The sequence below is a fragment of the Lepidochelys kempii genome, chromosome 18 (assembly GCF_965140285.1).
Source record: "Lepidochelys kempii isolate rLepKem1 chromosome 18, rLepKem1.hap1, whole genome shotgun sequence".
In the NCBI taxonomy this organism is placed as follows: domain Eukaryota; kingdom Metazoa; phylum Chordata; order Testudines; family Cheloniidae; genus Lepidochelys; species Lepidochelys kempii.
The window spans coordinates 15,110,405-15,123,355 of NC_136397.1; the positions used below are offsets into that span (position 1 = coordinate 15,110,405).

The 12,951-nt window shown below is 41.5% G+C and overlaps 1 protein-coding gene across 14 annotated transcripts in view; it reads left to right on the plus strand.

Annotated features, from left to right (window-relative positions):
- RERE (arginine-glutamic acid dipeptide repeats) overlaps positions 1-12,951 on the plus strand; it is a 402,629-nt gene that overhangs the window by 220,210 nt on the left and 169,468 nt on the right. For 13 of the 14 annotated variants that reach the window (XM_073316831.2, XM_073316829.2, XM_073316839.2 and 10 more), the window contains 3 exons: positions 2,002-2,107; positions 3,983-4,079; positions 8,096-8,200. In XM_073316831.2, the coding sequence (XP_073172932.1) occupies positions 2,002-2,107; positions 3,983-4,079; positions 8,096-8,200 (308 nt within the window). Of the gene's footprint in view, positions 1-1,350; positions 1,449-2,001; positions 2,108-3,982; positions 4,080-8,095; positions 8,201-12,951 lie in introns of those variants that run through there. The other variant, XM_073316843.2, reaches the window with a different exon arrangement.

A 12,951-nucleotide genomic window follows, 5' to 3' on the forward strand; every position in this document is an offset into this window, starting at 1 on the left:
CTCAGGTTGTTAGAGCTCACTCTGCCAGGGCCAAGACGGCATTGAGAGCCTGCCTTCATAACATTATCATGGTAGAAATCTGTCGGCCTTCTACCTGAAGCTCTTTTCTCATGTTTACTCAGCACTATTCTCTTGACTGGGCATCTGTAGTGGTTTGGTTTGGGAGAGCAGTTCTGTAATCTTTCTTTAATTAAAAACCCTTATGCCTCCTCCTTGGGAGGTGTCACGCTCGCTAGACCCTACAAATGGGAACATGGAGAGGTCACCTCAAAGAAATTTTAGTTTTGTTCTTTGAGAGCATTGCTTCTGCATTTTCATGCTCCCCTGCATCTTCCCTCTTATCCTTGGAGTTCTACTCTCTGAAGGACATTGGCGTTTAGTGGAAGGAACTGAGGTGGTTAGAGACCGTGTGGCCTCTTGTGACCTCCGCGCTGAGCTTTCGGAGTTGTGAGGAGTGGTGGTGAGGACACAGGAAGCACTGCTTTCCTAGATTTCAGAGTAGCCTGTATCCGCAAAAAGAAAAGGAGTGCTCCTTTTCTTTTTGCTTTCCTAGAGTTTCTAAAGATTTGCAGTGCATAGAGAGAGAGCACATTTCCCCAACTGGGAACATGCAGAGACGGCTCTTTCAAAGAACTGCAGTTACTGCTGGTAAGCTTTCTTTCCCCCAGTGCTTGCATGTAACTCATTATCATTAAGAGAATTTATACACTTTCATTAAGAGGAGAACAAAACCTTTAGACCTACAGTTACCCTTCCTGTCTATGAAATGTCTCGGAGATTTAAAAAGGGTGGGCCAACTTAAGGTACTTTCGGGAATAGTGATATTAGCCAGTGAACCTGGTACATCAGGCAAGTCATTTATCTTTGACGTTATTTCTCTAAATCTTCAACGAAGTGTAGGTTCTTCTCTGAAGCTTGGACACATTTTCATTGCCGTTTGTTTTTCTGAACTGTTTTCAAGTCAAAGTATACAGCACATTGGTAGTAATAGTGTTTGTAGATCTTTTTTTTGACACAATGCTGCCACTAGCTGGCTCTTCTATGGTATTACATGTGTTTTTTTAACCAGAGGCTTAAAGAACAGTGTTTAATTGCAAGTTCTGTGTGTTTTTGAGTAAATAAGAATAATACATTGTTATAACAGGCTAAAGGGGACTGGAGGGACAGCAAGAACTTTCTGACTAAACAATCCATAAATATTTTTAATCTAAATTTAAATATTTTGAGGGTGGTCTTATAACTGGTAGGAAAATTGCAATGTAAAAAATAAACATTCTGTGCTTGCAGTTGCCTCATTCTGAAGGAATGTTAATTTCCCTTTAGGCCTTCCTCTGTTTTCCTAAGTGTTCTGGAGTAGCAGCAAGAATTGGCTATTGAGGGATTCAGAGACACATTGAAGCAGAGATTCTATACGTCATAATTTTCTTTATCTACAAATTATTCTCTTGGTGAGAGGGATTTACATTTTAACTCTGGTTGAGAAGTTGGTAACTGTGGGTTAGATTCATAAACATGATGGTCAAAGCAATGTCTCACTGGGAAGGCTTGTGGGAAGTCTGCTGTCTAAAAATAGCCCCATTGGGTTTCTGTTCTTTTTGCTGCCAGGAAGGAGTTGATTGTAGCTCCTCTGTATCTGGCTAACATTACTTTGGATTTGTTGGAAGTTGATGGGTAAGAAGATTGCTTGAGTGCAGTGAGAGCCTAAGGATGCTGCTGACTCCCCACTTCCAGGTTTGGTGTTGGCTGGTCAAGCAAGTGCACCTAACGTTGCATGGAAATGGATGTCACTTGTTCTCTTTAGTCTTATTAAGGATGAAGGCCTCCTGTGCTACAAGTACTACTGCCCTTGGGGTTTGTTACGTTATGTGAATATTTTTCTACTTTTGATTCTCATGACCTCAGATTTTGTTCAGTGGTACTTAAGTTCTATGCTTTGGAAGATGTGTGTGGCAGCCATTATCTCAATTCCTTTTCAGTAATGCCTTAGACCTTCTCTTTCAGAGCAAACGGGACCATCTCCTTATGAATGTCAAATGGTACTATCGCCAGTCTGAAGTCCCAGATTCAGTCTATCAGCATTTGGTTCAGGACCGACACAACGAGAATGGTGAGTCATCCTCTGTAGGGTCAATCTTAACTTGCTTTTACGTGGTCATTTACTGGGGTCAAGGGGTGCTTACCAGTCTCTGGAAAACCAGATAAATGTTTTTGCATAGGGATGTGAGATAAGAATTGTCAGTGTGAGCCAGACATTAGAATGCAGATGATGAGGTCCTTTAATATCTATGCCCGGGTTCATTTTAGCAGCATATGGGCCCTAACCATAGCTATTATCTGCTGCATCTCAGTTATGATGATTTACTGTATGTATGTACTGTATGTATTTAATGTTGTACTTGGAGACAGCAGATGGGTAAAGTTATTGGCATCCCTTGAGGTTTTTTTGGACTATACAAATAATTAACATTTATGAGATCAAGTTGCGTTAAGGATAAATCATGTAGCCCCTTTTACTCTTGGATGCCTCTGACATACGTATTAGATCTAAGTTCTTGCCGAGGCATGATTATTTAGCCTTATCCTAATGTGTATTAGTACTCGCTGTCACATAGTACAACAGTTAGTGTTTCATTGGAAGCACTGCTAACTGATTCTTTCCCCTCTCTTCCACCCACCATTTTTTGGACTAAATAGGAATGGCCATACTGGGTCAGACCAATGGTCCATCTCACCCAGTGTCCTGTCTTCTGACAGCGGCCAGTGCCAGATGCTTCAGAGGGAATGAACAGAACAGGGCAATTGTCGAGTGATCCATCCTCTGATGTCCCATCCCAGCTGCAAAATAATTAACTGTTGATCTTCATAATAGTGGCAGAGACAGGAATTCTTAAATCTTCCAGGATCATTTTTGCCTGGGCTTCAAGAGAGCCATAAAACTTGATTCCACTCTTCCTGGCTGGAAATTTCCTTGGGGCAGCCTCAAAAACGCGTAAAACCTTTGGAGGTGAATTGTGATCTCAAAAAAAAAAAAAAAAAAAATCAACAAAAAAAGTCATGCTTTAAAAATGGAACACTGCCACTCATATTTAAGTATCCAAATAGATTGGCATACAGTGGAATAAATCTATGTATATTTTCTCTTTAATGGTGATGTTAGGAGGGTCGTTTTTGTATGTGCTGTAGTAAAATCTGCATGAGTCTAATGATTCACTCTCACTGGTTCACTTTAAATGTTTAACCCTGGAAATATGGGCACAAGGCCAAAGCCCACATTTTTCATAGCTTTGTGCCTTCTGTTAAGTAGCATAATCTGTGCGTATAAAAACTATTTTTATGTTCTTAAGTAGGGATTATTAAAGGCATCATTGATGACTCCATAGTCAAGGTTTGCATTTTGGATTTTAACAACCTATTTTAAAACATGAAAACAAATGTTCTTCACAGCCAAAATGACACCACTGACTTCCAGTGCACAGATATTGATCAAAATGATGTATAAAATTTTAGAAAACTCCGGCATGTAAAACTGTATAGAACAGACTGTCTAACAGACAGAGTGGGGGGTAGGGTGGGGGGGTGAGGGTTACAGAAGAAAGTGCTTGCTCTGTAGAGCTCTTTAGAGAAGGCACTTTCTCCTGCTGTGCCCAAAAGAGCTGTTCCCTTCCTGCACACTTCTTAAGGGGTACAAAGGGAAAGCTCCTGTCAGCAGCCCTTGTATAAAATTGGGCTAATAGTATTTCCATACCAAATGGGGAGCACGGATCCGTTCATATTTATGAGCTGCTCAATATTATTTTAGTGGGTGCCACAGAAAACCCTATTTTAAAATTATATTTTCAATGTTGGTGTAATCTTAACATCTCAATGACTGTGTGTATTCAAGAAAGTATTAACCTCAGGCTTCAACCTACAAAGTGCCTGTGAAACCACAGAGGTCGATGCTTTTGGACTCTGCAGCTAATGTCTTTTTCTCTTTTCACAGACTCTGGACGAGAACTTGTTATTACAGATCCAGTGATCAAGAATAGAGAGCTCTTCATTTCAGATTATGTTGACACTTATCATGCTGCTGCCCTTAGGTAAGTGACAGAGGACCTGGTGCAGCATCCCACAGCAGGCTTGGCAGGGAAGAAAAAATAGCACGGAAAATCTTAGAATAGAGGAGGAGAGCTGTCTTTTGTCCTTTTCTGTTTGGGGAACATTAGCATATTGCTCAGGCTCCTTCTCACCACATGCAATAATTAACTTGTGTTATCTGTTCTAATTTGAAAAGAAGCTGTGATTCTAAAATCTCATTTTAATCTCAGCTCGTCTATGGTGTTCAGAAGATATTGTTTCCCATCATTGCAAATTTAGATTATTGCTAGTTATTGTAGAAATGGTACCCTCCCTTCCCCTCTGTTTCATTTCACCATTAACAATAACCTCCCTTTGCAAAATGACTGTTAGTGCAGCCCTGATAAATTGCATTAAAGACTTTTGCTCTGAGGCAGAAATCATTGTAGCTCAGTTGAGAGCTCCATTAAAAGCTAGCTGTATAAACAGAGGTGGTAACGGACCCCTGTATTGTTCTCTGTTATCTGCCCTTCCCCAGGGGTTGCTGCTCTCTTTGCCCAGTTAGTTTTTAACTTAAGTGGCTAACCTTTGACCATGCAAAGGGGGAGACACCATTACTTACAAATGTTTTCTGATAGAAATACTAAGGCATTATTTTTACTGGCATCCTTTGAGTTTTCAGCTTGCTGAAGAGTGCATGGATATTGTCAAAATGTGAACTGAATAATCTCCCTGATAATAATGCTCAGATGGTGTTTCAGTGAAACCATCTGGAGACGTTTTCTTTGTTCAAAGCCACTTCTCTGAAGCCCTTTACTTCAAGGCAAATTAGCTGCAACTTGTGCCGTAGGGGAGGTGAAAAAAATCTTTTATTTGACTTATTACAGGATTTTAGATAAACTAAGAAAATTCCAGTGGTGTGCTGTAATCTTCCTGAAACTCCAAAGTGTTTTTTATGTCTCAAGGAAGGTAGCTCTCCCATATTAAATTGATATACTTGGAGAGAATAGCTAACGAATGTGAGGCTGGCTGGATTGTTGAAACCAGGCTTGTAAATTTAATTGTCATCTTTGACATTGAGAAACTGAAACATGTGTATGGAATTTTCCCTGGGAGTATTGTAGACTCTTCTGTGTTCTCATTCTCTTCCCCCTTTATTTAAAAATAAATAAAATAAAACCTAGAACAAATTGGAGGCAACATGAAACACACAAAGTTCATAGATTAATTTGAGACAAAAGACTGATATACCATAAGTCGGATTTAGAAAATACTCACCATGAAAATATTTTAAATGACTCTTTAGACTACACTTCCTGTTGGTTTATGGTTTTATTTTCATTATGGCTTACCTCTTCCATTTGTGGCAGTCCTTGTATGAATGTTTATCAGTTGTATTCTAAAACTACCCCTTTTGAAAAATGAAGCAGAGCTTCTAGTTACATTTCTAAATGTTAAGTTTCAGAGTAGCAGCCACGTTGGTCTATATCCGCAAAAAGAAAAGGAGGACTTGTGGCACCTTAGAGACTAACAAATTTATTTGAGCATAAGCTTTCGTGAGCCACTGAATGCATCCGATGAAGTGAGCTGTAGCTCACAAAAGCTTACGCTCGAATAAATTTGTTAGTCTCTAAGGTGCCACAAGTACTCCTTATTTCTAATCGTTGACGCTCAGACACACATTTGTTTGCATAGCAAAGAACTGAGTGCATCCTTTCCACTCATTCTCCTCTAGCTAGTAGCATTTATTATGTGCCAGTAATTTTCACAGCTGCCTACCAGACACAAATATAAGGAGTGTCACTTCCCTGAAGATCTGACCACCTAAATGACAAAATAGAGAAGACTAGATGCATTGTCAAGTCCAGAAAAAAGATTAATTTTAAATTTAATTTAATAAATTAGAACATTACCATGCCCTTCATGCAGATGTCTGTCCATGACTACACAGAAAGCTGATGACAGAGTAGGAAATATAACCAAGTATCCCAACTCCCAGTCCACTGCTCTGATCAGTAGAAAACTTTAATTGGAAAGTGCTTACAGAACACTATGTAAGTGTATAATAAACACAATTGTCTTTCACTTCAGTAGCAATACTAAGTATTTATTACCTGCATAAAATTCCATGATCAAAATATTGTATTGCTTTTATGTGTCTGGATAAGTGCATATTCTTGATTTTATTTATTATTTACTGTACAGGTAAATTGTCTTGGGGTGTTATTCAAAGGAAAGTTTAGAAAAATTTGATCTGCCTTAAAGTTATCTGATCAAAATTTTCTGTGAAAGATAAAAACAAATGCCACCAATTTTTAATTCCTTATCTCTCCTTTCAAGAAATTTAGATAAAATGAGCAGTGAGCAGGATTGTCAATGCTTCAAGAAGGCTACATGTTTGATTTAAACTGCAGAGGATTTTAACATTGCACTGCAGTCTGACGATAGCTGACCAAGAAATAAATGTTTGTTTTGCCCCTGGCTGCAGAAGCTAAGAATTAGGCAATTACTCCTCACATGAGTAGGCCTGTTAACTTCTCAGAGAATATTCATGTGAGTAAAATTGCAGGACTGGTCCCCTAGTGGTTTTTGTGTTTGCAGTAGCCAATGTGAGTAAAGAGCATGATGAAGAAAAAAATTGCCATTCTTAGCCACATTTGGTTGATGGAACTTTCAGAAGAGCTTTGCCCATGAAAGGGTTGCAGAAGGAAACCAATTAGTGTGCTGATCAGTTTTCCACTGCAGCCTTTCAAGTGTAAAACATTGCTACTGTCTCTACAGAGACCAAAAGTGGCAAAAGAGCCCAGAATCCTGTAGATAAAATAGCACTTGCCAACCTCAGAGCTTTTATGAGGCTTAGTTAATGTTTGTGAAGAGCTTTGAGATCCTTGGATGAAATTAAATGCAGAGTATTATTGTTACTAGTGAATGGTCCATCTAGAGGAATGAATGGTCAGTGATTCACAAATGGAAGGAAATGTTTGTTTCTGTTCTTTTAATGTTAAAGACATTTACACTGCTGAAAAGAAAGGTAGTCTTGTGGTTCACTAGTCTTGGTAGTCTCCACTTGCAGGTAAAATACAACTGCAAACATCTACCCACAAATACCTGTAATAAGTGTAAGTCTCTCTAGTTGATCAGCCATTTCCCTCTGATGCCCTCTTCTGAGCTGTCTGATTTACTTCACTGCTGTAAATTGCTGTGCAGTGTTTTACAGAATGTTTAAAGCAGCTTCTGTACACTAAATACTTTAACAAACCCAAGAGCAAGACAGTGGAGAATGAAACATTTTACAGCTTAATTCCCTTGGTGGCTATCCTTAATGAGAACAAAAGATGAGTGCTGAGGCCAGTCTAGAGGCCTCTGCGGCCAGATGGAACAAAACCTTTGTGAGGTGTTATTCCTGATGATCAAGTGATTGTGTTGTTGCAACTTGTATTGTTTTATATTGTTTACAGTGCCATCTTGCTAAAAATACTTAGCCAATTAATTTGTTTTTGATCTGAAAAATTGTCAAAGCATACTTACGAGGTTGTCTTGAAAATTTATTAGATGAAACACCACATGTACTCCCCAGTCTCATGAGGGTGGTGATTAAGACTGTCATTTTACTCACCCATTAAAAAAAAAAATCACTCCTCTTAGTTAATGAATAGCAAAATTTTGTACATCAACTTTAAAGAGTTAGTTATTAAAAAGAAAAAAGAGAGATTAAAACCAGGGGCTGGAGCAGGGATGTTCAACGTTTTAAACATTGCAGTTTGGGGCAGGTTTTGTGTTTAAAGGTATAGCCTTTTCATTTGTGACTGCCCTGGAGGGGTTCTGACTGAATAATATTAATGAATGTTTCTCATTGAAGTTAATGGGAGAATTTGCCTGAAAGTCACTGATAGTAGGGTTGGATCTTGCATTATTATGAAGTTTGGGCATCTGCAGAGCACAATGCATCCCTTGACTGATTTCCAAAGTGGAGTGGTGCTTATCTAAATGAATGTTGTCCAGCATAGGATTCTAATACCATTTGTTCTCTTCCTTTCAGAGGGAAGTGTAATATCTCCCATTTCTCTGACATATTTGCTGCTAGAGAGTTTAAAGCCCGAGTGGATTCATTTTTCTACATATTGGGCTACAATCCAGAGACAAGGTAAGTGAGTCACTCTGGCTAACGGAAAGATTTTTACCAGAGATTGGTTTGTTGTAAGAATATGCCAGCTGCTACAGGAAGGAAAAGAATTAAAGCCTGTGATTCAAGTGTGGTGTACATAGAGAAAGGGTGAATCATGTATGTGTGCAGATGGTGATGCATATAAAAGGCAAAAAACAATTTATAATAAATAATTCTGATACCAGCAGTGGCCTCTGATGCCCACTGGAAGTGCTACTGAAGGTTGTGGTTGTGTTGCTCGGGGAGAGAGACTAGCAGAGTGGGGAGAGCTGTGATATTTGTGTGTAGAGAAGAAGTATGGAGAAAAGGTTGGAGGAAGGTGTTTATAGGGTCCATGTATTAAGTAAAAATAAGAAACAGTGGATTACAAGGCTCCATAGCATGTGGTGACATTTTAAGAACATCCCTTTGGGGGAGATAGTGAACCTTAAAACACATTCTTTGAACTTTGGTTAAAATTGAGAGATGTGAGCATTAACAGGCGCTTGCAAGTCTTTCATTGAGAAAATGCACATTCCCGACAACACCCACAAGTTTTCCTATGAGTAGCATTGCAATTGTATATTGTAAGGTCTCCTGCAAGTGTAGTAGTGCACGGGAGGGGTCATCACTGTGGATGTAAATAATTGACTGAATGGAGCTCTTCTGCGCAATCCCTATCTCAGATCTACTTGCCAGAACAAATTAGAGGCCCAAAACAGAATTCATCGTGTTCAAAACAGGTGTACGTCGGGGAGAAGCTGCATTCAACGTTCTTACACATTCAGCTCCCTGAACCTTTTCCCTGTGTGTCTCCAATCACCCCTACAGGGTGTCTTAAAACTGATTTCAGTTGATACCTCCATCAGTTATTTCAACCAAAACACAGTTACTATTTTATTTAACATCATTCAAATAGTGTTGTAAACACACACGGTGCTCTGCAGACATTGAGTAAGCATGTGCCCTTCCCTGCCCTGGAGAGAGAGAAATCTAGGGGCCTAGTCCTGTAAACACTTAGGGCTTGTCTTCACTACTGGGATAAATGGACCTAAGTTATGCTGCTCCAGCTACATGAATAACATAACTGGAGTTGATATAGCTTAGGTCGACTTACCCTGGTGTCTTCACTGTGCTGAGTCAACGGGAGATGCTCTGCCATTGATTTAGTGGGTCTTCGCTAGGCCCGCTAAGTTGATACCCGCTGCATTGATTACAGAAGCATCAATCCCCCTGGTAGTGAAGAAAAGCCCTTAGTTTGAGGAGTAGTAACTCACAGCAGTGACTAGTAACCACTATGCCCTGATGAAGGATATGCTTTTTTAGTACTATATAATTAACTTGTGGAACTCATTGTCACAAGATTTTATTGAAGGCAAGCAGGATTTAAATAGGGATTAGACGTTTACGTGGATAATAATTACACACCCATTGTTATATTAGATTAAAAGTTTATAAGAATATAAATCTTCATGTTTCAGGGCATAAATTGAAACTAAGTGTCTGCAGCTGGAAAGAAACTCGCCATGTGAGCAAATTATTGCATAATTGTCTGTTTTGAGGTTTCCTGTAGCTTTCTCTGAATCCTCTGGCACTGGCCACTCATCTGAAATAGGTTATCAGACTGGTTTAGCATTTCCTAAACACATTGGGAGTGTTTGCAGCATTAGGTCCTAAGATAGTCATTGTATCCAATCTGCAGTATTGAGCACTGGAAAAAGACATGAAATCTCATCATGTTTACAGAAACCTTCTAATATGCTATATGTGAAAATACAGAGAGCTTGTGTGTGTGTTTCATTTCAGCACAATGATAGAGCAAGGAATGTGTTGTCAGGGCACACCTTGGTGGATGAAATTGAAGTGATGTTGACTTAAACATCAAACATTTCTCTCAATTTTCACCTCTTATCGCTTTTTCTTGTCAATTAAAATAATTATTTTTGGGGGCCAGTGTAGGTAGTGAACTATTTCTATTCATATCCATATTTTGCATTTAATAGCAAATTGCTAGCTTTTCCTGAGAAATTCCTCTTGTGTGACTCAAAGCTTATGTCTACACTACGAAATTAGGTCGATATTATAGGTCCATTTTTAGAAATCTATTTTATACAGTCGATTGCATATGTCCACACTAAGCGCATTAAGTTGGCGGAGTGCATCCTCACTACTGTGGCTAGCATCGACTTATGGAGTGCTGCACTGTGGATAGCTATCCCACAGTTCCCGCAGTCTCCACCGCCCATTGGAATTCTGGGTTAAGCTCCCAATGCCTGATGGGGCAAAAAACATTGTCGCGGGTGGTTTTGGGTACATGTTGTCAGTCGCCCCTCCCTCTGTGAAAGCAACGGCACACAATCGTTTCACGCCTTTTTTCTGTGTGGACACCATATTGCTTTCAGCTGATGGTGCAGTAGGACTGCTAACTGTCGTCCTCCACTGCTTCTGCTGCAGCTCTGCTCTCATGAATCCACCTCACAGGTCCTCTCGTCGCTCTCTATAAATATCTATTCTCGTGGCATCCGTCGTCAGCCTCCACTTCCACTGCAACTCTGCTCTTCTGCAGACGCCATACCATGGCAAGCATGGAGCCTGCTCAGATCACCGCAGCAGTTATAAGCATTGTAAACACCTCGCGCGTTATGCTGCAGTATGTGCAGAATCAGAATCTGCAAAAGCAGGCGAGGAGGTGACGGCAGCGCGGTGACGAGAGTGATGAGGACATGGACACAGACTTATCTCAAAGTACGGGCCCCGGCAGTTTGGACATTGTGGTGGCAATGGGCAGGCTCATGCCATGGAACGCTGATTCTGGGCCTGGGAAACAAGCACAGACTGGTGATGGGACTTTGTGACTTGCTTTCTTTTGCCCTGAAGTGCAAGAATACCAAGATGAGAGCAGCCCTCACAGTTCACAAGTGAGTGGCGTTAGCCCTCTGGAAGCTTGCAATGCCAGACAGCTACCGGTCAGTCGGGAATCAGTTTGGAGTGGGCAAATCTACTGTTGGGGCTGCTGTGATCCAAGTAGCCAACGCAATCACTGAGCTGCTGCTATCAAGAGTAATGACTCTGGGAAATGTGCAGGTCACAGTGAATGGATTTGCTACAATGGGATTCCCTAACTGTGGTGGGGAGATAGATAGAACGCATATCCCTGTCTTGGGACTGGATCACCTTGGCAGCCAGTACATAAACCGCAAGGGGTACTTTTCAATGATGCTGCAAGCACTGGTGGATCACAAGGCACGTTTCACCGACATCAACGTGGGCTGGCCTGGAAAGGTACATGACGCTCACATCTTCAGGAACTCTGGTCTGCTTGAACAGCTGCAAGAAGGAACTTACTTCCCAGACCAGAAAATAACTGTTGGGGATGTTGAAATGCTTGTAGTTATCCTTGGGGACCCAGCCTACCCCTTAATGCCATGGCTCATGAAGCCATACACAGGCACCCTGGACAGTAGTAAGGAGCTGTTCAACTATAGGCTGAGCAAGTGCAGGATGGTGGTAGAATGTGCATATGGATGTTTAAAAGCGTGCTGGTGCAGTTTACTGACTTGGTTAGACCTCAGCAAAACCAATATTCCCATTGTTATTGCTGCTTGCTGTGTGCTCCACAGTCTCTGTGAGAGCAAGGGGGAGATGTTTATGGCGGGGTCAGAGGTTGAGGCAAATCGCCCGGCTGCTGATTACGCACAGCCAGACACCAGGGCGATTAGAAGAGCACAGCAGGGTGTGCTGTGCATCAGAGAAGCTTTGAAAAACAGTTTCATGATTGGCCAGGCTACGGTGTGACAGTTGTGTTAGTTTCTCCGTGATGAAAACAAACCTCCTTGGTTCACTTTACTTCCCTGTAAGCCAACCGCCCTCCCCGCATCGATCACCACTTGCAGAGGCAATAGAGTCATAGTTGTTTCAAAATCATGCATTCTTTATTAATTCATCACACAAATAGGGGGATAACTGCCAAGGTAGCCTGGGAGGGGTGGAGGAGGAGGGAAGCACTGGGTGGGGTGGTGGATGAGAGGAGGATGGAAGGACAAGGCCACACTGCACTTCAAAACTTATTGAATGCCAGCCTTCTGTTGCTTGGGTGTAGAGTGGTTGGGTTCCCGGAGCTCACCCCCCCCCCCCCCAAGTTCTTGGGTGTGGAGGCTATGGAACTTGCGGAGGAGGGCGGGTGGTTACACAGGGGCTGCAGCGGGGGTCTGTGCTCCTTCTGCCTTTCCTGCAGCTCCACCAGACGCCGGAGCATATTAGTTTGATCCCCCAGTAGCCTCAGCATTGCATCTTGCCTTCTCTCATCGCACTGCTGCCACCTCTCCTCTTGCTCCCACAACCTCTCCTCTCACGCATCCCTCCTGTCCTCGCGTTCATTTTCTACTTTCCGGGACTCTGTCATTGTTTGTCTCCATGCATTCTGCTGAGCTCTTTCAGTGCAGGAGGACTGCATGAGCTCAGAGAACATTTCATCATGAGTGCGTTTTTTTCGCCTTCTTATCTGTGCTTATTCCCCCCCAACCGCGTGGCTAAAAGCGGGGATGATTTCTTTTCAGCCACAGGCAAACAGCCCACCTGGAATGGCCACCTCTGAATGTCCCCTTAATAATGTCCCAGGAGGATTTCCGCTCCATCCCCAGACACGTTAACAGACTTTTCCAGTAGCTGCACTGCCTGCAAATGCATCCCAAGTCTTCAGGGCAAATTAATCATTAAACGCGCTTACTTTTAAACCATGTATTATATTTACA